This window comes from Gymnoscopelus microlampas, assembly GCF_963454915.1.
Source record: "Gymnoscopelus microlampas genome assembly, chromosome: 6".
Taxonomy (NCBI): domain Eukaryota; kingdom Metazoa; phylum Chordata; class Actinopteri; order Myctophiformes; family Myctophidae; genus Gymnoscopelus; species Gymnoscopelus microlampas.
Genome location: NC_139943.1, coordinates 21,156,256 through 21,180,545, shown reverse-complemented (window position 1 = coordinate 21,180,545; position 24,290 = coordinate 21,156,256). Strand labels below are relative to the sequence as shown.

Sequence of the window (24,290 nt, the reverse complement as noted above, 5' to 3'; positions counted from 1 at the left end):
GCTCTACAATTTAGGTGAATAGGTGCAGTGAACAATACCTTTTCTTTTCCAACATATATATTATGGTTAACAACTGTCTGCAATGATAATTAACTGCAGTTTGCAGTAGGTCGCTAGAAAAGTGTGCTCTTCGGAGCACATGTCTCCGCCAGGCCGGGTTGCCTACACAGGGCCTGCAAACTTTGGTTATAGCCACTTGGGATGGGATCTGAAAAATCTAACTTATACCGTACACACATCTTGATTACATGACCCCAGAGATAATGTGTACTGATTTGTGTGAGGTTTGGACAAAATCTGTAGGAGTAGAGCGAAAAGTGTGTTTTGAAGAAAACACACTATGGCAGAAAATGGAATATGGCACAAACAGGGCCTAGGAATCCAAGGGAAAAGAATGTTGATTGTACGACCTACAGTTAAAGAGTTATAGACCAAAACGCGAAGTGGGCTGTTGTAGCACCACCATGAGGAGATTTGATCAATTTGGCATGGAGGTTCTTCCTTGGCTTAGTGGCAATGTGCATGCAAAGCAGCAATTGGGCGCTGCATTCATGATGTGAGGCATTTTGTGTAATAGTAGTAACAAGAAATGTGTTTAACAAAAGTTTGCGTGTAAAGTTTCATGGCAATCTGACGCTGTGTTCATGATTTGAGGCATTTTGTACAAAACAGGCTACTGCTGCAAACTTTGGAAGCATATCTTAGCCAATCAGGATGGAATATGAAAAATCCGACAGATCTGTCTTCATCACATGACTATAGAGATAATGTACCCCAAGTCCTAACCTACCCCCCTGCCACCCCCCCCCCCCCTTTTCTTTTTCTTCTCTTGTACATATTTTTTCACTCTTCATACCAACCTGTAAGCTGATTGTATGACATTCCGTACGTGTATATCTGTCTGTCTCTTATATGTCATCGTGATTTGTGTGCATGGGGATCTCATCTTAAACAAGCTCAGTGCTTTTATGAGTCTTCCAGTTTAGTAGACCTTGTATTGTGAATTTGTACTTCCATGTACTGATGTTCTCATGTCTTACTAAATAAAGTACATCAATCAATCAATGTGTAGCTATTTGCCTGATGTTTGGACAAAGTAATATAAAGTTCAAACTCACCAGCCACCAACACACAAGGGTAACCGCCTTCCATTCCGACATCTCACTACTCCGACTAGTGGCTTCCGCGTGCGGTTAGGGTTAGGTATAGCAGGGTTCGTTAACGTCAAAGGCGACATGTAACCCACACAAGAGGGGATTGGGCCAGCACACCCCAAAACAACAGGTTGAGAATTGATTGCGTGAAACAATCACCTGTACATCCAGTCTCAATGTTGGTAAACAAATAATTGGTGCCGGAGCTGCTCACAGACGGACATGCCCGCACACCATGGGTGCGCGCGCGCGCACACACACACACACACACACACACACACACACACACACACACACACACACACACACAAGGTGGATGGACAGGGGTGAAAACATAATGTCGGCTCTGAGACAATAATAAAAGTGTCAGAGGTTCCCTACTGCAGAGCCCAGAGAGACAGATTAGTTTAAACTATATGTGCTGGTTGATTACCTGAATGTTGTGTACTAAAGAATAAAATAAAAAGAGAGAGTGCCAGATCAGTCAGGAAAGAACTACACATCCCAGAATTCAGCACCGCGCATGCGTTGATGAATCCAGGAAATGTGTTGTTTATACTAGCAACCGTCGTTGTGGACTTTTACAGTCAGTCTGTGGTTGTGGAGTAAGATGATAACTGGCACCCAGAACGGTAAGAAAACGTGATAAATAAATAAACATTTAATGTCTAAAATAGTACACGATTCTTTTGTAAGTTATAGATAACTGTTATGTTTCGTTTGAGCTGTGGCTTGTTTAATACTTGTTGAAAAATAATGCTAAGGCATTAGCCAAGCACAGTACATGACCGTTACACTGCTGTGTACCGTTATGCATGAGCATGACCGTTACACTGGTGTGCAGCAACCTAAGATGATAGAAACACTAATAGTTTAGTTGATGGAACAGCGCTGTTTACAAATAAAGAATGCTTTATTATTATTATTTTGTTTTGCAGACGCGATTATCCAGAGCGATTTGCAAAGTGCAAGGTTGGAGAAGAGTGTTCAATGAATTAAGAGACAGTGATAGATAAGAGAAGAATAGGCAAGGCAACTTACAGATTTTAGTGCAGGCTACCCACGCCACAGTTGTGTTGGATTGAGGACATGTGAACTAAATCATTCCCAGGGTGAAGTGAACCATGTCCATGTTTGTTGACGAGACCGCAGCAGATGTGCCAGTCAAAGACATTAACCTGAGTTTCTCCCAAGCTGGAGCACAAGGTTAGTGAATCCCTGTAATGGAACCCAGGCCATCTGCACCTGCCATTATCAATAATTTCCCTATTTTTCCATTTTCTTCTTCTTACATCTTTGAGTCTGTTTTGGCACCACTTGTGAGTACAATACTGTGTATTGCATAGACCTCATTTACTCAAAACCCCTCTATTGACAGAGTCACTGGTGAATCAAAATGCCAGAGAGAGGCAGGCCATCTCGCGGGTGTCCAGGGAGGAACTGGAGGACAAATTCCTGCGCCTCCATGAGGAGAACCTGCTCCTCAAGCAGCATGGCCACAACCAGGAGGACAAGATTAAGAGGTGAGATAAACACAATCCACATATAACTCTATAACCAAATGATGTTACCTGCGCTCTCACTCACGCCTCTTCCCTCAAGCCCAAATGAAATCACTGAAGATAGACCATTCCTACATGCCATGGGAATAGATTCCTGATCACGTTAAATTGTTAATGGGCTCAAAAGTAAAAAATGTTTGACATTTTGAACATAGTTTTGGTTGAAGTATGACTAGCTAGAGCGATTCCAGCGTTTGAGGAGAAAAATGGATATGAATACTGAATAGTGAGAAAACTGCGTTCAAAATGTAAAATATTTTTATCTTTGTAAAACAAAAAATGTACACCCGGGCGGGCTGACATCATAGACTAGCTCTGAGGTGATCTCCAAACTCTCCCAAGTTGATGCGTCACAGTGGCGGTACTGACTTCACAGTATTGACATTATCATCGGTATATCGGTATTGAGCCCACAGTTTCTTCAGGAATATCCCCTGTCTAGTTTTTATATCAAGTTAGGGTTCATGCTAACATAACACCATGACAATGGGCATCAGTAAAAGTATGTCCTACTCCTCCATTCTAACTTCCATCCTCCCACACTGCCAACCTCCAGGTTGGCCACGAAGCTGGTGAAGCTGGCCAAGGATAGGCGTCGTATGGAGCAGCTGGTAGCTGGTGGGGCGCGGCCCGCCCCAGGGGGCCGGGACGTGGAGATGGAGGAGATGATGGAGGAACTGCAGGAGAAGGTGCGGGCGCTGCAGCAGCAGAACGAGGGACTGAAGCAGCGCCTCCTGGTAGCCAAGCAGCAGCTCCAGGTGCAGAGCAAGAGGCCCGCCGGCCCTTATGGCCGCGTCCAGTCGCGCATCAACACAGGCCTCAAGAGGCAGCGGGATGACTCGCCCACTCCGTCCCAGATGCCCCCTAGAGGTGTGTACCACGTTGAAGTCAGACAGCTATGCTACTCTGACTTCTTTATGAGCATTATATGCTACCTTTGACACAAATATTTTACAGACAACAGCATGTTGTTTCTCTATATTAACCACATGACATGAACCCTAGCATCCCTACTCTGGGAATGCGAAAATAGGCAAACATGGGCGAACAGATTTGGTGTAGAAGGAAAAAAGTATGGGGCCTATAGACCCCTTGGGGACTCCGCTCAAGGAACTATATAACGTTTAAGTGGTTAACAATGCATTTGTCATCAACTGGAACAAATTCAAATGACTTCCCTTGAACAGAGCATTGACAACACTACTAGTGAGTAGACATAGCTTATTGCTTCACTAAACCGGTGATCCATTCCAGACAGAGTCCCCTAGCTAGGGGTCTATACTTGGTCCACTTCTTTTTCCCTCTAAACCAAATCTCCTCCCCAAAAATATCCGATCTGCAAGCTCACAAGGCGTTGCAGAATGTTCACCCCCAGAATATGGATGCTGGGGATTGAGATATTGAGAGGAGTACTCCAGCACAACGGTGCGGTGGCCATCCAAACCTCGTCCTCCCCATGTAAAAAATAAATTTGTTCTGTGCAGGTACCAGGAATGTAGAGGTAGAGGAAAGTGGAAGACCTCCTACAGGCCTGCTGCCTAGATATGGACACAGCTTGCTGGAAGAAGCCAGAGCAGAGATACGCAACCTGTAAGTAGGACATTACCATAACCTGAGAGTTGATGTTTTCTCTTCACATACAGTATTAATCCACATGTCTGTCCACCAGATTGCAAATCTACTTCTTTTAGTCGGTGCTATTTATCAGTCTTTCGATCTCTCTGGGGTGCAACAGTTACAGTAGTAGTAGTTGAACTAATCAATGTCATATAAATATAAAATCTCCCTATTAACCCATCAATGCATCCATGGTAACGCTCCCTCCTACAGTACCTTAAGGAACTCCTCAAACCACAAACCTCCACTCGCAACCTCCGCTCTGGAAACACCAACCCCCCCTTTGGCAGCGCTGCTTTTTTTGTTTGTTGCTACATTTGTTTTTCCTCCTAGGCTTTATGCTCTCACGTGATTTTAATGTTCTTTAATTCCTTTTTAGCGTTGTCATGTTTTATGCAAATATTTTACCCTGATTGTAGCACTTTGAGATTTGTTTCCAATGTAAAGTGCATTATAAATAAAATGTATCTCAAAAAAATTCCAAAAAGGTAGCACATCCAAAAATGTCAATTAAATGGAGGACAAATTACTCACATTTCCACTTTTTTATTGGCACACCAATAAAGTGAACGCTTTGGTGTGCCAATAAAAAAGTGGAAATGTGAGTAATTTGTCCTCCATTTAATTGACATTTTTGGATGTGCTACCTTTTTGGAATTTTTTTAAAATTCCTTTTTTTGATATGTATACTGACTTTGGGTCTAGCACTCCACTGAGAAAACCCATTGTTGATGCGCAACCTCTTTTTCTTATTTAAATAAAATGTATCATTATTATTATTATTAATCAATTATGAAAGATATTAATAATTTCAATAAAACAAATTACTTTCAAAAGTAGCGTAAATAGATCTACAAGCAGTTAATCAGACTGATTAATATAATTATTGATATTGATTTGTTGATATAAAATATTTAAATCGATTATTGTATTAATCAATAAAATAATCTCTAAGAAGATAATTGATAGATGCAGCCCTATATCTCTCTGTGTGTACCTGTGTAACAGAGAGAATGTGATCGAGAGACAGCGAGGAGACATAGAAGACATGATCAGAGAGTCAGAGTTCCTCAGAGACAAGCTGAGGAGGAAGGAGAAAGAGTATGAAGAATCTCTTCTCCAGCTCAGGGAACAACAGACCACTGGACAGAGGTAAACAAACCATCCTCAACTGATCTGCAAGATTTACAACAAGACTAATGAATTTAGACAATATACTCTATTTTGGATCATGCATGATATCATATCATATCATATACCTCTGCAGTCTGCACCAGAAAGTTTTAATAATCACAGGATTCTTTTTTTCAGCCCCTCATCAATTAACTTTTCTAGAATTAACGTGCATTGTCCTGGTGTAATAAGCCTACAAAGTATGTTAATCCAAAGTATTATATGGAAGGTTTCAAAGTGAACTTTTTTATTTTGGGGAAAGCAACCATTTACAGTATACAGGCATGGTACAAGTTTGAAACATTCAACATTCATCTTGGTCATTAACACCATGCTGTAAACAAATACCATAGAAACAGACAGAAATCATCAAGTATATCAATATATAGACACATTGCGTTGTGGTCTCTTGCAGATCCACCATCCATAATAACGTGGAAATGATCAAACTGCAGAAACATTTGGCGGAGAAAGCTAATGCCATGACGGTCTTGGAGGGCAGGTTCCTCCAATTGCAAGAGGTGAGACATCAATGAAGCCAATAGTCAGAATCCATCTGTGATTCTGTCAATAGCACAAATGTCAGTTTCAAATCTAAATCCATACTGGGATTTCCAGAGTCAGAAGACAATGAAAGCCAGTCATGATGCTGTGATGGCCAAAGTGGATGAGCTTTCAGTCCAGCTGAAAGACGAGCGACTGAAGAGTTTGGGACTGGAGAGCCAGCTACAGACTGTCTCAATCTCACAAAGACGGACAGAGGAGGTGACTTTTCGCCCTGACCTCAAAACACTGAATCAACGATTACTTCAGCTGCAAACCATACAGGCCTAACCAATCAATACAACTAACTAATCAACTAATAGCAATTCGCTGTTCGCTGATTCATTTTCACACCTTTTGTTTTACAGTTACAAGAGCAGATTAATGATCTTGAGAGGGAGCGGGACCTGCTGAAGGATAATTGTGATAAACTTGTTAACAGGTGAGTAAATCAGTTTTTTTTTACTCGGATTGGCTATATTGGATGTCCAGTTTCTTCATTAGCTGTGGCTGCTTGACAAAAATGATGTGGAGCTGAATTTTAAAAAGAACTTGGAAAATGGACAATAATAATACTGCATCTTCTTTGATTTTAGATTGATCACTTTGATGTTGTTGATCAATCAACACAGTTTTATTTCTGCAACCCAGTAAAACTTTACATATTTGTGTGTTCCTAGTGCCTTTGATGTATCTCAGGAACAGAAATGGCGTTTACGAGAGCAGCAGCTGAAGCTCCAGATCGCTCAGCTGGAGGTGGCTCTGAAGGCAGACCTCACAGACAAAAATGAAATCCTGGATAAAATCAAGGCTGAAAGAGGTACAGTACCCCTATCTAATTTGGTTTCAGTTCCCACTTCTGTATTTAGAAATAAAAATGTTGGGGTTGATTATGGGGTTCTTATTTAGGTGATTTTTGTTTTCAGATACAAATGAGAAGTTGACAGAAGAAAACAAGAGGCTTGGGATCCAGTTCCTGGAGCAGAAACAGCAGCTGGAGGAAGTATGCGAGCGTTTGGCGTTCTACACTAAGGTTAGGTCTGAACTCTCACACATTGTATTTTAAATAATTTCAAATCATTGATCACAGTATGTAATAATATCTAATAAACAATCTGTCTATATACACTATGTTGTTAAGGAGAGCGAGTTAGACGCGGCAGAACTCACCGAGGCATTGATGCTGATCAAGGTAAATACATGTTTTAGTTTAGATGTCCGGCATGGTGTCGCCTTTTCTCTATTAATGTAACCTTTATGGTTTCAGAATATATTGGCAGCATAAAACGTCTTGTCCCACTGTATGTGTACTGTGCGTTTCTGCAAGCGTTTCAGTGTGTTCTTGTGTCATGCTGTTGTGTGTAGAATATTTTGGAGCCTATCCCTGGCTTAGCAGGCTAAGATGCATATAGTTTTACTCAGTGTCATGGATTGGAATACGACTTGTGACCATGTGGAAGAAATGTTTTACTTGATGAAATCTTAAATTGATAATCAAGAATCTCTCACTCACAGGTACGGAAGTCACAGAAGAGTGGCGAGCTGGGTTTCCTGGAACAGGTGGAGGAGGAGGTGCAGGGAGGTACGGCGCGCTCCATGGGGGAGCTACAGGCCATGTATGTCGAGACCTACCAGGAGCTGGAAAAGACCAGAGACATGCTGATTGTTCAGCATAAGATCAACAAAGACTACCAGGTAGAGGAACACATGTCAAGTTTATTTATAGAGCTCTTTTAGAGCGTGGCTCTGCAAGAGGCTAGCCGTCTATGACTGTGTGTGTGTGTGTGTGTGTGTGTGTGTGTGTGTGTGTGTGTGTGTGTGTGTGTGTGTGTGTGTGTGTGTGTGTGTGTGTGTGTGTGTGTGTGTGTGTGTGTGTGTGTGTGTGTGTGTGTGTGTGTGTGTGTGTGTGTGTGTGTGTGTGTGTGTGTGTGCGTGCGTGCATGCGGAGCTTATCTCGCTAACTGCTTCACTCAGCTGTTTAACTCAACACCAAACTTTGTATGCACGCTGCCAGTAGGCCACAGAAGTACCTTTTGTTTCACATATACGACTGACGTCATAGACGTCACAGGCTGGCCACATGAAGTCCAACATTGCACAGTCTCAGATCCATATTGGAGAAATGCCTTCCCCAAGTGGATCCTGTGGTCCACGAGTGTCCACCAGCGCCCACACATCAAATAGAGTAGTACCGTCAGAGTACTAGCACCCACACATCAAATAGAGTTGTACCATCTGAATACCAGCGCCCACACATCAAATAGAGTAGTACCATCTGAATACCAGCACCCACACATCAAATAGAGTAGCACCATCTGAATACCAGTGCCCATACATCAAATAAAGAAGTACCGCCTGAATAGCAGCGCCCACACATCAAATAGAGTAGTACTGCCTGAATAATAGCAGCACACACTCATCAAACTGGGTGTGATTATTTTTTATTTTTTATTACAATTTAGAGTAGACAATCATTTTTACCCCTTTTTTTTCTTCAAATGTAGTCATAATGTCATTTAACCACTTACACCCTATATACTTAGTTGACTGGCGTTCCCCAGGGGTCTATATTTGGTCCCCTCATTTTTATCAAATCCCTTTCCCGAAAATGGCAAATGCATCGTGTTGTGAGATTGTAGATCTACAGTTTTTGGCAAATGTTTGCCTATTAATAGGGATGCTAGAATTAATGTGGTCAATCCTCCCCACACATTTCTTGTACCCTACTGGCTCACCTGCCCAGTGAGGAGTGAGGATGTACGGTGGCGCCTCCATCATACTCCTCCTATTCAACACCCCCTGCCAGTGCTGACAGGCGCCGGCCCAGCCCGTAGGAGTCGCTAGCACAGCGGCAAGGATCACCCACCTTCCCTTCCCTGAACATGGCCAATTGTGTTCGTATAGACACTTGGCCAAGCCACATGCATCGTGGTGGAATCAAACCTCGGTGGTGGTGGACAGGTACTTTACCCCTGTGCCACGACCGCCTTTTGTAGAGCCTATTTAAAAACAAGCAATGTTGACCAAAATGCTGTCTGCATTTCTATAACACGTTTATACAAAGCACTTTAGAGTGTGCCTTACATTCACTCATTCACACACTCAGCACTCAGGACTTAAGGACACTTAAGGTGGAGCCGGGGATTGAACCGGGCCCCAGGCGGCTGCTCTACCTCCGCCATGGAAATAAGAATATTGTAACTCTCAGACAAGAATTAAGAGAGGCTATCACAATGGACCTAAACTTATACCAACAGTATTTTCCCCCGTAGCCCAGATGAGTGTGCATCCTGGTCTAATATTAAATACTACAGGTATGGTGGCTGTGCAAAGTTAAGGTCTTTACACTCCGGCTGCATGACAAATAAACATTCCAAAAATGTCTTGCTGGATATTTTGGATCAAACTATTGATATAGTTGATGCCTCATTCATACAGGTTGATAATGTTATTTGAGTTGAAAACCAAAAATCAACCTTGTTTTGAAAAATGTGTTGCTTTATCACTGCGTAATAGCGTTCTGTGTGTATGTAATCAAAGCCAACACTTAAAAAATATATTTCTTCGGGCGAATTAATCGCAAAAAGCGTTCCCGGTGTGTAAGGAGGACCTTTAAAGCCATACCTGGAATGGAGCAGATGGTAGCCAGTTTGCACAGATTTCAGGGAGTTCCTTGCCAGAAGCAATGTGCGCTGTTTGGATGGATACCATCTCTTCTATAAAGCTCATATCTTTTCCAGAAATTGTCAAATTTGCCAATAATATTAGCAATTGATTATATTATAATCAAGACATATTGCAATTGAGTAGGACAAATCCAGTTATTAACAGTAATGAGGTGACTAATGTACAGTACACCAGCACACAAGGTTAACATTTTGATATTGACCCATTTTGGCTTAAAACCTGGTCGACATTGTTGACATTGTTGACATATAAGTGCAATACATCTTCTGAAAGCTTATTTTGCTTATCTTACAGTCTCATTACATTCATTGGTCATGAAACTATGGCGTCGCTCTCTATAAGTTAGTGATCTGGTTTCTCAAGGGCTATACAGACCCATGTGTGTAATTCTTAAATAAATCCATTCTACTCTCACCCAACAGGCAGAGGTTGAAGCTGTGACACAGAAATTGGAAAGCGCCAGGATTGAGTATGAGCTTCGGTTGGACCAGCAGGCTCAGCTGCTTGACATGAGGGCGGCTAAAATCAAGAAACTGGAGGGTATGTCAAAGTTTATCTTTGTATGACTGTGAGCCGCTCGACCGATCGGTGTGAAACTTTGCACGCACATTCCCAGTAGGCCAAGGAAGAACCTCCACCCCAAATTTTCCAAATCCGCTATAACAGGCCCTCCACGTTGTGGCCTATAACAGGTCAGGTCGTAAAAACAAATTACGCAACTCCCCATACATTTCCACGCCCATTTGTGTGTTGCATGTCCATGTATCTCTGGAGTCATATGTCAGATTTTTCAGATTTCATTCCAGTTAGCTACAATTTGCAAGGGAAATCAAAATATTCCTAGAACGCAGAAGAGAAAAATAATAATGAAAAAAGTCACAATGTCCAAAATCTTTTGAAATATCCACTTTCCTGTTCCGGCCTAGCTGTCTTGACTTATCGTAAATTGTCTCATTTACAGGTTTGATTGTAACTTTGTACTCCCCTCTTCCTTCCTAGCCCAGCTCAAAAACATTGCCTACGGCACCAAAGCCTATGTTTTCAAACCGGACATCACAGACGAGGATGTGGCAGATGAGTTTGACGAAACGGTTAATTTGGAACGCGGTGAGAACCTTCTGGAGATCCACATAGGCAATGGCACACTTTCATCATCGGCCCTGGAAGCTCTCGGTGATCGCGAACCTTCCACCTTCTGCACCTATGCCTTCTATGACTTTGAACTGCACGCCACTCCGGTAGTGCATGGCTCACGGCCAGCGTATGGGTTTACGTCACAATATGTGGTGCGTGTGGACGATGCCTTCCTTCAGTACCTCCATACAAGATCGGTTACAGTGGAGCTACATCTGGCCAAGGGAATGGACTTCCAGACGGTGGCCGCTGGGCAACTACAGCTGCAGCAGTTACTGGAGAAAGACGGCAAAGTTTATGGTGCTGTGCAGCTGGTCGGTGAGTACAACACAGACAGACATCCTTCCTCCTCTGTTGCAAATTTGGTTATGTCACTTGGTGTGGATAGTTTAGGTTTTGTTGAATTCTTTATGGTTTAATTCTTGAGACTGTCGCAAAAACTCTATAAGTAGCTCCCTCAGCAGTTATTGCCGTGATGAGTTTCTCAATGGCCAGCGTTTGTCATCATACTGTGCAGCTGTCAGATGGTGAATCTGTCTAACTAGGAATGTAAAGGGAACATATGTGCACTAAATCGTCCCTGATTATTTTATGAAGGAGTAACTGAAATGAATTATGTGTACAGTAATATTTGCCTTTCTGTCTCAGGAGTATATGGTGAGGTTCAGTCCTTTGGTTCTGTTGAGTACTGGGCGAGACTGAGGGTACCCATGGAACAGGCCCTCCAACTATATAAGGAAAGAGTGAAGGCCCTGGGATATATCAGCACTGCACTCAATGAGGAGAAACAGGTACATTGTAAAGTACTGACCACTGTACCAACAGACGTAACTGTACCAACAGACGTACCTAACCTGTGAAATAATCATTATTATTATATAATATCAAGTGGCGCACCACCTACACACCACTGTCGAGATTGGGGTTTGCTTCCTCCATGTTGTCTATGGTTTGTCCAGGCGCTCCAACAAACTAAATTGGCCGCATTCGTGTAGGTGGGAACCCAGCAGGGGTGGACGATCTCTGTCGTTGCACTAGCGACTCCTCCAGGTTGGTCCGGGGCGCCTGTTCAACAGGGAGCGGAACTGAGAGGAATAGCATGTTCCTCCACATGCGTTACAACCTCCCAGTGAAACTCACTGTCAGTTGAAAAGAAGCAGCTGGTGACTCCATGTGTATCGGAGGAGACATGTGCTTGTCTACTAGCCTCGCGTAGCCAGACTATATCACTGCGTGGATATGAGTCTGGTACTTCTATGAGGACGTTTTTTTCCCCAAGGGGCGGGATCAAAACAATGGCTCTGTACGCAATTGGTTAGACCTACAACCAACTACCAATTACAGTCTCCCATATTTGAATACTGGGCCCTGATTGGTCACCCCAGACTTCGGGAGCAGGAAATGGATTCACAACGGAGCGGTGCCAGACTCAAATCGCAGAGGGCACTGGCAGATTCGTCTGATCCCAGGCTACTTGCCTACACCCTCCCCAGACCAACAGTAGGAGTTGGTAGTGATGGGGACTATACACATGGGGTGAAATGGAAATGGGGAAAAATTAAAAAACAACAAAACAATTGATCAAAAAAATATCACAGTGCTCTAATGCACACAAGGCACAACGTAGAGGTCCAGCTGAGCTGCTCGGCATCCAATCATAAAAGAGTGTGGTTGTTCCAGGTAACTGCCAAATTCAAATGTGTGTAACTGTATTCATATAGGAGGAGTCTTGGCTTACAGTACATAATATGACACCCATGCATTGCGTAAAAACTCTTAATTTGTGCCATGATCTTTAGGCCTCAGCCATGAGCCTCACACCTCAGCTGGCATTGCCTGGCAGCAGCTGCAATGAGCTCAACATCACTATCCATTGCTGTTGCAACCTTCCAGTCCAGGGCAGCAGACCACCCAGCTCTTACGTGATCTATCAGTTCTTCGATTTCCCTGACCACGACACCTGTATCGTCCCGGACTGCTGCGAACCACGGTTCGACAACCATATGTCCTACCCGGTAGCCATGGACGCAGACCTGGACGGCTACCTGAAGGCCAAGTCGCTGCAGCTGTACGTGTTTGATGACCAGGAGGAGCAGGTGGACATGTACCTGGGCAAGGCCCGGGTGCCACTGCTGTCACTGGCCCATGACAAGGGCATCACCGGTAAGAACAACTGCTTGACTGACTTGAATTCAGCATTGTGATTTAGCATTTCACCAGGCAAGGTGGCCTGAGGGCTACATTGAGCTGTTAGTCACAGATTTGATCCCCACAACTGGCATCCCTATTTTGGGTATGTCATTATTGGTGAAACTGAAAATCCTCTAATATCTTCAAGACATGTCTATGTTGCATTGTGAGCTTGTAGATATATGTCTATGTTAGAATTGATTTATTTTTTAGTTTACAATATTTGAAAATAGGGCTTCACCACTTATACATATTTAGTTGACCGGAGTCCCACAGGGGTCTGTACTTGATCCCCTCCTTTTGTCCATGTACACCAAACGTCTTCAGTGAAAATAGCAGATCTACAGGCTCACAATGCATTGCAGCAGCACACATTTTGAGCTTATAGACCTGCTATAGTTGCCGAATGTATGTTTGTTCGCCTATTTTCGTCAAATGTTTGCCTATTATGATATGCCCATTGCCCAGAACAGGGAGGCTATGGTTCATGTGGTTAAGTGGCTAATGTGGGCAATAAACCTGACACTAAAACCCCAGTTTTATACCAGATTTAACAGCCTCTCTTTTGTTCCTCAGGTCTGTTTGAGTTGATCGACCCATCTGGACGCTCTGTCGGCCATATTGAACTCACTCTGAAATGGAAGTTTACGTACCTCCCTCCACCAGGCTCCACTATGACTGTAGAACAGGCCAAGTTTATCCCGAGAGACAAAGCAGTCAAGTTAACTAATGAGGCTGAGGAGACTCAGCACGATGTGAAAGAAGGGAAGAGGGAAGAGAAGAAAATGAAAGAAGTTGAACTGAAGGAGGAGAAGGAAACCAAGACAACTCCTCATCTCTCCGCTTCGCTCCCTGCTATGTTGAGTGCAAAGGTAAGAGTGAGGACCTGAATTAAATATGAATGAGACAACGTTTAGTTTAACTTCTTGGAACATTAATACATGGACATTGATTCCAAAATCTTAGACGTCCATCAGCTATTTTATGTTGATAGTGTTCAACACAGGCATTCTCTCCTGTCCTTTTGACTGACTCTGTTGTGATCATAGGCTCCGCTACCAAAGCCCAGACTGAAGCCCCAGACGAAACAAAAACCTGTTGCTAAGAGAGTAACATTCATTGACAATACAGCCACAGAGGAGCAGGTGAGATTACACTGCAAATGAACCTTGAAGAAACATGTTACCCTGGGCAGTATGAGGGGCTACAATAAAATATTGGGTTCTCTGAAAGGAATATAGGTGCAATATTCTTTCCGAAGACACTAGCTTTCGTTATTTGTTGATTTCTGTAAACAATTTAGAAATCGTTAGGCTATTGGTAGTGTGCTCCACCGACTGAGCTACCTGGACACATAACTTCACACATAACGCCACATGACTTCATTATGCACTATTTTTGGGTCACACAGCATGGGTGTTTACAGGGTTCATGCTGGTTCTCTCTGTTAGGTGGCAGAAAGAAGTATGGAGAGTGTCAGTGTACCACTAGAAAAAGAAGGAAACTCAAAGCTACCACCTGTCAAGGTAAGCTGAAAGACTAAAGCAAAATGTTATACTGAGGCCCCCTGAAAATAACTGTTTTCAATGCGTTGCATTGTTAGCTTGACAGCAGTTATTTTCAGAAAGTGACACTATCGTATGACAAATTATAAATTAGGCTTAAATCTATAGCACTTGAGTCGGTGCAGAAAATGTGACAAGATTGAGCTCAGCGAAACTTTATTTCAAAAGGCATATTGAACTTGAATGGCAGGATTTATTTAAAGAGTAACTGAAATGTAAATTTCACTTAGTAGTTTATTAATTTAAAATTAACATCACAATAACATTACAAATTGATATACCCTCATGATGATCAATCAATTCTGTGTTTGATCTGTCAGAATCAATATAACTTAGTTGTGTCACTTGACAAAACTTCTGTGTAAAACGAGTTAGATTTGTGTGTTGGGTGGTTTACGTGATAATACACTGTGAAAACCCAGGTTAGCTCAGACGTATCCCCAGCATCTCCAAGCACAGAAGAAAAAGAGGAGGTAGAGGATGAAGATGAGGATGTGACTCACTTCTCCGAAGGACAGCTCATCCCAAGTGTGAGCGGACTGAGCGCTCATTCCTACTCTGATGATTCTGAAATTTCAGAAGATATTATTGAAGAAGGTACGTAAGCCAGTACATTTTGATGTTTTGTGAAAGGTGGTTAACTAAAGGTGTCGTTAACTACAGTAATTAAGCAGCAGGATTTATTTATCGTTGTTGAAATTCCCTGGTCATTTTGCTGTCATTTTCCTTTCTCACTTAACTAAACTGGTAAAAATCAATTTCACACAGGTCTTCTGCAGTACTCCCCTGAATCTGCGGTGGGTGGGTTAGGAAACAGATCTTGTTTGTGCAAATGGACAATGTTTTTGTTTTCTCACAATATTTCCAGAACGGCCATAAATATTGAATGATTCTGCCAATAATCTTAAGACCGAGATGTTTCTGACTTCATAAATGTTAATGACGTTGACCTTGTGAGGCGAGGCTCACATCTTATTCGCCAGACGCACAATGGTCAATATCAACAGCTGTCCCGGTGCTAATGGCTAAAGCAGAGACTGTCTATTCTAATCAATGTATCACACTCCATTTTGTTTCAATTCTCTCAGTGTGCTTTTTGCACCGACACTCCTTCCAAACAGAGCTCATTGCCAATTCCAGTGCCGTCTCTCTGTTCTGCCTTTTCTACAGAGAACCGGGTTCATTGTACCTGCTACTCCCTGTGTTAACCATGTCTCTTTACATATAAATACTTTGTGACTTATCTCTTCCTTGTCTGCCTCCCCCCACCCCCTTTCCTTCTTGTCCCTCTGACTGTCTCCCTCCAGACATCGAGGGGGCCCCCACTGAGGGGGAGGATCAGAGCGAATCGATCCAGTCTGACAGTGATGACTGCATTGTTCCTGGACAGGCGTCTGCGGGGAGGAAGGTGGGTGAAGCGAGAGCACACACTCAAAAGCCGTGCCTCTATTTACCTCACGCAGTCGACCGGACCTCAGAGAGGAGGCGAGGCATTGTACAAGGATGGAATCAAGGTTACTGGGATTATTGTATTGTGATATCAAGGCCCTGTACATGGTGTACACAGGGCCGGTTCTGGTGGCCAGGGAGTACACAAGAGAAGGGGAAGGGGAGTTGATCTTCGGTGCTGGAAAACAAAGTTGAACTTTAGTTTTAGTTTAGTTTTGTCAGGGTTATGATCGATCTGTATAGAGGTATTATTCTAAATGTGGTTAACTGGTGAAATAGTGCTAGTTGTTGCAAAGAAGTTGTCAGCAACAAATATTGCCAAAAATGAGCCATATTGTCAGCTAGTCAAAAACATGTTTCTGCCGTGTGGCTAGTGTCATGAAGTGTCATGAACTAGTTACATGACAAAGGTGGGAGACGACACACTGGAGTAACTTATGGTATTTTATTTTAACTAAAAACAACAAACTTTACAAAATATACAACTTAGTGTGAGTAGTCAGTGGTATCAGTTGTGTATTGCATGTATGGATGTGTTAAAGTGTAGTGTATGTGCAAAAACAAAACCTAAAAGAAACCAAGCAAGTTGTTGCCTGGTAGGAGAGTGACAATGGCAAGGCTAATGTAGTGCAAGATAATACACAAATTAATCACCATATTCATACGACCCCAACTTGCACTTTTTAAGTATGTACAGTAGTACAAGTATAAATATCATGTAGTTTGAGTGCCAGAGTTGAAAATAATTCCAGAGTATGAAATAAAGCAAATTGCTATACTAGATGAGGAATGTTTTGTTGTCCAATAGGGCTCTGCTTAAAATATAAGTCTTGTGGGCTCAAGACTAGGACTCGAGACTTGAATTACTTGGCCTTGAGGTACAAATTTGATAACTTTAGACTTGCCTAACCCTTTAACACCAATGACTCGTGACTTCACTTGGACTTCAGCCCTCTTACTTGAAAATCCTGGATACCTTCCCACAAGTTTAAATATTAAAATATGTTTAAAAAGTGTCACACAAAACATCAATTCATATCACTCCACTTGACTTCATCAACTAACTAGTAATGCTATTAGTCAGAAATCCCGTCAGTGACACCTAGTGTCATGAGATTGAACATACAAAATTCATTATGTTGTAATGGTTAATAGTGCTACACTGTATTACATGTTAAGAGTACAATAGTTGGGTTAAACCCTGTCCTCAAGGAGGAAATTAAAAGTATAGTGTCAACGTTCTGTTGTAGTTGAAAAATGGTCTTTATTACTATTAATTCAAATGGCATTATGACTTGTTTGGGACTCAAACCCAAAAATGTAGGACTTGTTTGTGGGACTTGTCTTGACTTGGGTTTGATTGCTAATGAAATTTGACTGAGCTGCTTCCATCCTCTCTCCCTCAGCCGGCGCAGTGCCTGCGTGTGGAGATAGTGTCTCTGAGCCTGAGGCCAGAATCCCGGGCGGCCCAGGACCCCAGTGTGGTACGTTTGTTTGTGGAGTACTCCCTCCTGGACCTGCCCTCAGAGGAGACCCCTATGTCCCTGCCCAAACCTGAACCAGGCAAGAACAGCCACTATCACTACAGCAACGGTAAGTGCTTCCGAAAGGTGATATGGGAAACTCCGTTGTTTGAAATATAACAGTCAATTTTGCATTTAAGAATTGAGCTGGAACTCGTATGCAGCACAGCTAACAATGATGTAATCTGATGTAAGCCAGTTAACTAAGACTAACAGGGAACTGGGCTGGAACTGAAGTCTGCCTCCTAACCGTACACTGCCGGCGCTCCGCGCTGACTCCTTCTGGCTTGAATCATTTTTATTCTCCCAATAATAGTTATTCAATTGTAGGTGCACATCCATATATTTATTATTAGGCAAATTATTCACAGAAGCAGAGATTAGCAGTTGGAAGCAAACGTTATGCCAAACCAGTATTGATTACATTTGTTAACCAATTATCTTGAGTCCAGACACCCATGCACCCCAAAGTCTAAGTTTTGGAGGTGCTGCAGAACTGCACCTGCAGAATCTGCCATTTACCAAGAAAGGCATTTATTTATCTTGTGATTACATTAAAAGTAAATGGAAAACAACATTTCAGGGTCCAAGACATTTCCAGTAGTCTATTTTTTTTATAATAGAGAGGTATGGTCACACAAATACCCCCATATAAAAACAAAATCTCAATGCTGACAGCTGGTCAGCATGTGGTTTCATGTATGTATGTATATAGACAATATTTTTGACTAATAAAAAATACTATATACCTTATTTCCCACTTCAGCCAAAAAAGGCCCTTTGGCTGCCGGACTACAACAGTAGTATTTTGAAATCAATTATTTGACAGACGAGGAGACAGTGTAAAGATCTGAGAACTGGAGTGATATGATCCACTTTCTTGTTATTGGTTAGGAGTCGACTCTAGGAGCAGTATTCTGAATCTGTCTGCAGCTGTCTGGTCAATCTTTAGGGAGACTTGTAAAGACCCCATTACAGCAGTCGAATACATAGACACGTTTTTCCAAATCGTACTGAGAAATAAGTCCTTTAATCCTTGATAGGGTCATGGTAGGCTGACTTTGTAAATGTCCGTGGCTGTCTGCTGCTGAAATTCAGGTCTGAGTCCATGACTACACCATGATTTCTGCCTTTAGTTGTATTATTGAATATTTCAACAACTATTGCATATGCCTATGATGAGATAATTTTGGGTTCTATCTTGAAGAGAGGAAAAAACATTTGAACTACAATATTAGAATTTGTCATGCTATGTATGAAACTCTTATTGATCCTTAATGCCATAGTCTGTAAATGTTTACTTAATATTATATTGCTGTTGACTTTAATAATGATTCATTATAAAACAGAAAAAGAAAAGTATGGTGTTCTTCAATTGTCCTTGTTTGTTTTCATAAGTTTGTCCTTTGGAGTGTCTTTTGCTAGGACCAGTATAGAACTGGGTGTTGGGAAAGTTGAGAATGTTTCAACTTTAATGATTCCCATCATCACTATGCCTGTAGTTGTGGTGTCTAGTTGTGGAGCCAAGACAGGTTATCGGTTATGACCAGAAATCCTCATGGTCCTTTCGGGAGTGTTATCATCTGAAAGTTATTGATACTGTACTGTGAATACCACTCCACTACTTTGAAGGTTAATGATGAAAAGTGAAAGACGTATTGGAGTTCTATGACGGAATCAATACAGGGAGAGTGTGTTTTGATGTAAAATAGCAAATTATATTATAGTAGCACCTTCACCTGAAATGCATGTTTACCGTACATACCCTCCAAGCTCTTGGAATCATGGTTCCCCTTCTTTACACAACCCATTTAACCCCTGATTAAAACGCATATAATATTCAAATCTAAATTTACTGACCAATCAATATATTGTCATATTTGGGAAACACCATTCACCTCCTAGCACATACTGTATGTATGTTGGCTAAAAACACACCAGTGCCGTGCTAATTTTCCTGGTCTACCCTGTGTGTGTGTGTGTGTGTGTGTGTGTGTGTGTGTGTGTGTGTGTGTGTGTGTGTGTGTGTGTGTGTGTGTGTGTGTGTGTGTGTGTGTGTGTGTGTGTGTGTGTGTGTGTGTGTGTGTGTGTGTGTGTGTGTGTGTGTGTGTGTGTGTGTGTGTGTGTGTGTGTGTTTGCTTTGTCCTGTCCTGACTGTCAATGATCCAACAGGCTGTGCGTTGTTTCTCCTTCACAGTGATTCACATGGACGTGGAGAATAACAGGGCGAGACGAGAGCTGTTGAAGGCGGTCCTCGAGGGACGCAACCCACAAATGGACAGGTACTGTAGAAAGTAGTCTGACAAGAGAAGTATGCCCACTGACTGATCGCAACATCTCTGAAAGATGTTCTTTTAGGCTGTTGTCTGTATTTGTAAGTAATGGAGGAAGAACCGATATATCGGCCATTATTTTACTTTTTTTATCGGTGTTCGCAAATATGTAGTCAATGTGTCCTGATTTTTAAATAAGTATTCAACGCTAACAACGCATTGACCATGCCAAGTTGAAAGTGGTTAATAAAATGTATACGTTTTTCAAATTGATCAGAAAGTTTTGAACGTTTTCTGAAAATCGGTGGGTTAGGACTCTCCAAAATTGGGATCGGACCCAAACATATGGCAAGCTCTAGATAGAAGGCATTTTTTCCTCACAAAATATGTTATTTTCTAGCAAAGACAAAGAATGCCATTATGTTTGAAAGACATCTTATTGCTTTTGCACGACAAATACCATTGTTAATTAAACATGTATGGTTTGGCAGTTGAATGGAGTTAGCAGTCAACCACCGTGATTGGTCTTTTCAAGCTTCTGGTTTGTTTTCATTGACCAGCATCCGGTTCACCGTGGTGAGCGAGCCACCAGAGGAGGAGGAACAGGAAAGGGAATGTGAGGATGTGGGCGTGGCCTATCTCAGAATCCCTGACATCTTGGAGAAGCAGCAGGACCTGATTGAAATCAATCTGAATGGTTGGTGCACACACTCTCATGTATACAGTATACACAAAACCATAAACATGCAAATAAACAACAAACAGTCATTGATTTATAGTTTTCTTTGGGGGGGGTGGTCAATGTCTGCAGTGGTGTATACTCTCTACTATCTGAATGTTCCTCTCTCCCTTTCTTCCCCCCTGGTCACACATGTAGTATTTGGATCCAACAATAACATTATTTATATATATTTCTGATTTCGGAAACCCCTTTTTCTCCTTTGCACTACATATTCACCTGTTTCCTAGGCTGTGTGTTTTCCACTTCCTGTCGATTTGATCCAATGAAATCCATGAAACTGGTCAGATGACCAATGATATCCAATGAAATCGACAGGAAGTGGAAAACACAGCCTAGGAAACAGGTGAGTAGTTGTTTCACTTGTTAGTATTTATTTATGACATGTATTGATGTATTCATATTCTATGTTGTGTTGATGAATTGAATACATGGGGCCACAATGGAAACAAGTCCCCAGGACTTTTTTGTGTTGTCCCTTTAGCCTAAATGTCTTACTTTACCTCCGTGCTGTCTACATTTCTGTCTAAGAAATTATTCAATCAATCAGTCAAATACACACACTCATGTGCACTTTTTCAGCTTGTATCTCAACTGTATATCACTCTTTTTACTTTGTTGAGAGCTTCTACAAAGTAAAAAAGCATGAGATACAGGCATACACACAATTAGAAAACTATTACATAAACCACTACCATGTAATAAGTATGTATTAAGGTGGACTATAATGTAATAAACTGTGTTCCTGTGTTCCCTCTAGTGGTGGATGCAGAGGACAGCAGCTCAGTGGTAGGAAGTCTAACAGTGTCTGTAGAGGGACTGGAGGCTCTGCAATCCATCATGGAAGACCCCGACCATGACTACACACCTGTCTCCTCTCTGCAGATATTGTCTTAAAATAATTTCAGAAATTAACACTCACTGATGTTGAATACATCAGAATCTTTTTTTTTCTTCCTGCAGCTGTTCAATAACTTAATTGATGATTATTTACAGGGCAACTTAGATGATTTTTAACTGGCCTGAATCCTATTATTCTGTTATGGGACGTCACATGAAAATCTGACAGCACATAAAACACATTGTTTTACATAGACTGGTAGTGTAAACAGCACCAAGAGAGAGCGATCTTGAGACACAGAATGCACTGGTAAGTGTTAGTGTCAGATTTTCTCATTTCATGGCCCTCAAAATGGAATGATAGGATTCAAGTTAAAAATCATCAAATCCTTTTTTAAGTATTTAACCACATAAACCCTAGTGTCTGTTTACTGGGCCTTTCATAAGCGAACATCAAGCTTGTAAAACGACTATTTTCGTTGAAGACATTTGATGTGGAGGGTAGAGAGGGGGCCAAGTAGGGCACCCCTAGGGCACCCCTAGGGCACCCCTGTCAAAGGAGTATACGGTATATTGTTAATTTATTGGAGACTACATCGAAAACAACTTTAAAAACAATGGATATTTTTGGAATGCAGTTTACAAAACACAGGATAACTTTGGCCTTCTGTTCTGTTTGTAAGACATACACTTGAACTGTTGAATACTGTATATCCTCAGATGTAATAGTTATTTTTTTTATATATATAAGTATTTTATCAGATAATGTTGTTTATTTAATTTCAGGATTGCAGTTGTCTGTACTGTATATAATAGATAGTCCTGAAATGGCATTCGGCGGTTACAGCTTGTGAAAGTCTAAATGTACTTTAGACGTGTGCATTGTACTTTGAATTAAATGTTTTACTACTGTGTATGTGGTGCAATTCAAAAGCAATACTCTGTGTCATCAGATCATGTCCTATCATGCAGCAGTAAAGGATTCTGTAGTGGAACCAGATCATGTCCTATCATACAGCAGTAAAGGATGCTGTAGTGGACATGTAGATTTAGATTCAAGATGGAAATAAGCCTCAAAGACTTCACACCACTTAATTTAACCATATGAAGGATGCATTTTTTTATTACCATTTTGAATATTGTGAATGTAATTTAAGGGGGAAATACAATTTTGTTTACTATAGCATTTGTTTTTTGAATAGAAACTGTTACACATTTGTTTTATAAGTTGATGTTTTTGTTTTGTATTTAATTTAGCAATAAACAGATTAGTTTATGTTGCATACAATAAGAACAACCTATAGGCTAATTATGAAAAACAATCACAGTCAAAATAGTAATAAAATGATAATGTGTGGGGGTATTTTTGTAGTTTTCTAATAGTTTGTAGTATCCATGGCATTTCTCTGCTAAAAGTTTGATTGAAACACCATCCTTTGTTGATTTGATGGTCAAAACTACGTAGGCTACGTACTTTATAATATAATGTGTCGCTATATGTATCAGTTTAACCAGCTACTCCAACAACCCACACTAAAATCCAGTTTCAAAAACAAAAGTGAAAAACATAAACAACCGGAAGTCATTTACTTCCCATTGCCTGGAGGGATTGCACTATGACTGGCTAGTTTGTTGTCTAGCAACAAGTTGGTAAACGGCAATTCATTCAATATCAACATCAAATAAATTCAACATTTGGAGGAGACACCATTGTCCAAAATCGTTGACCCTCATTGAATGAAAGCCTGTAACTATAATATTAGCCGGACAACTGATGACCTAAAACCCCAGCGGCTGCTTGGCAACCAAGTAGCTAATCACAGAGCTACTAACAGTGTTGCCAGATTTTGTGAGAGAAACGAACAACCATGTCTATGAAAACAAGCTCAAAAGAAGCAACTCTAGGGCACTAGGCCGTTATGAGCACTTAAACCTGTATAAACTATATATATGAAAATAGCCGACCTACAAGCTTTCACGATCTGAGCTTATAGATCTGCTATTTTAAAAAAATCTTGAAATAAAATGTGTAATATTTGGAAGATCTTTTAATCTTTCTAATGACACAAATATGGTATGTGGGGCTTCCTGGCACTGTGGCACAAAACATTTTCAGATGGGGGTTATAGTTATAGGGACAAATACATATTCATTTGGGGATCCATGACATGAAAACATTTGAGAAGCACTGGTTTAATTAATAATCAGCCCAAATAAGCAACTACACTTTAGAAACAAGCCCAGACCAAGTCGCTTAATAAGCAGACATGGCAACACAGGCTGCTAGCCGTCCTTCTGGGGTATGGGATCTAGACTCTACTACTTCCTCTCTGAATGACTCGCGGCCCACCCATTCATGTTTTGCAACGCACATTTAGTGGGCGTGGTCTGCTTTAAGCTCATTTTCTTCTATTCCGCAAACGAGATGCGCTCAGAAATGACGTCACTCTCTCGCTGACTCAAGCATCAGAAGGTTCGAGCGCAACTCCGCTACGCAATATCTGCGCAATATAGTAGCTGTCACCAGCGTTGCCATGTCGGCTTATTATAAGCGACTTTCGGCTTGTTTTTTCTGTTGCTTGTAAATATTGGTAGTTGCGGGTTGCGTTTTTCTGGGCTTGTTTCTAAAGCGTATAGTTGCTTATTTGAGCTTGTTAACTAATGGTGTTTAAACCCAGTGGTTCTCAAACATTTATATGTGAAATTAATATATATTTGTTGTAGACCCAACCTTCTGAAAATATTTTGTGGCAGAGACTGGCTACACACGACTTTGTGGATTTGAAAATGTTCCTAAATGTTCCCTTTTTTTGCGACGCGTTGTGAGCTTGTAGATCGGCT

General features: G+C 41.5%; 1 protein-coding gene across 1 annotated transcript; it reads left to right on the top strand.

Moving 5' to 3' along the window:
- The first annotated feature begins 1,715 nt into the window (after positions 1-1,715).
- rpgrip1l (RPGRIP1 like) lies at positions 1,716-22,348 on the top strand. The gene is made up of 26 exons (XM_084060462.1): positions 1,716-1,786; positions 2,266-2,360; positions 2,533-2,677; positions 3,273-3,586; positions 4,201-4,306; positions 5,342-5,485; positions 5,922-6,027; positions 6,125-6,271; positions 6,418-6,491; positions 6,730-6,869; positions 6,976-7,082; positions 7,191-7,241; positions 7,565-7,744; positions 10,159-10,276; positions 10,736-11,188; positions 11,519-11,661; positions 12,670-13,033; positions 13,637-13,932; positions 14,110-14,205; positions 14,512-14,586; positions 15,048-15,222; positions 15,933-16,033; positions 17,481-17,667; positions 19,795-19,879; positions 20,431-20,567; positions 21,370-22,348. Exons 2-26 carry the CDS (start codon positions 2,279-2,281, stop codon positions 21,504-21,506), a joined length of 3,963 nt encoding a protein of 1,320 aa, XP_083916588.1. The 5' UTR covers positions 1,716-1,786; positions 2,266-2,278; the 3' UTR covers positions 21,507-22,348.
- Positions 22,349-24,290: the final 1,942 nt, after the last annotated feature.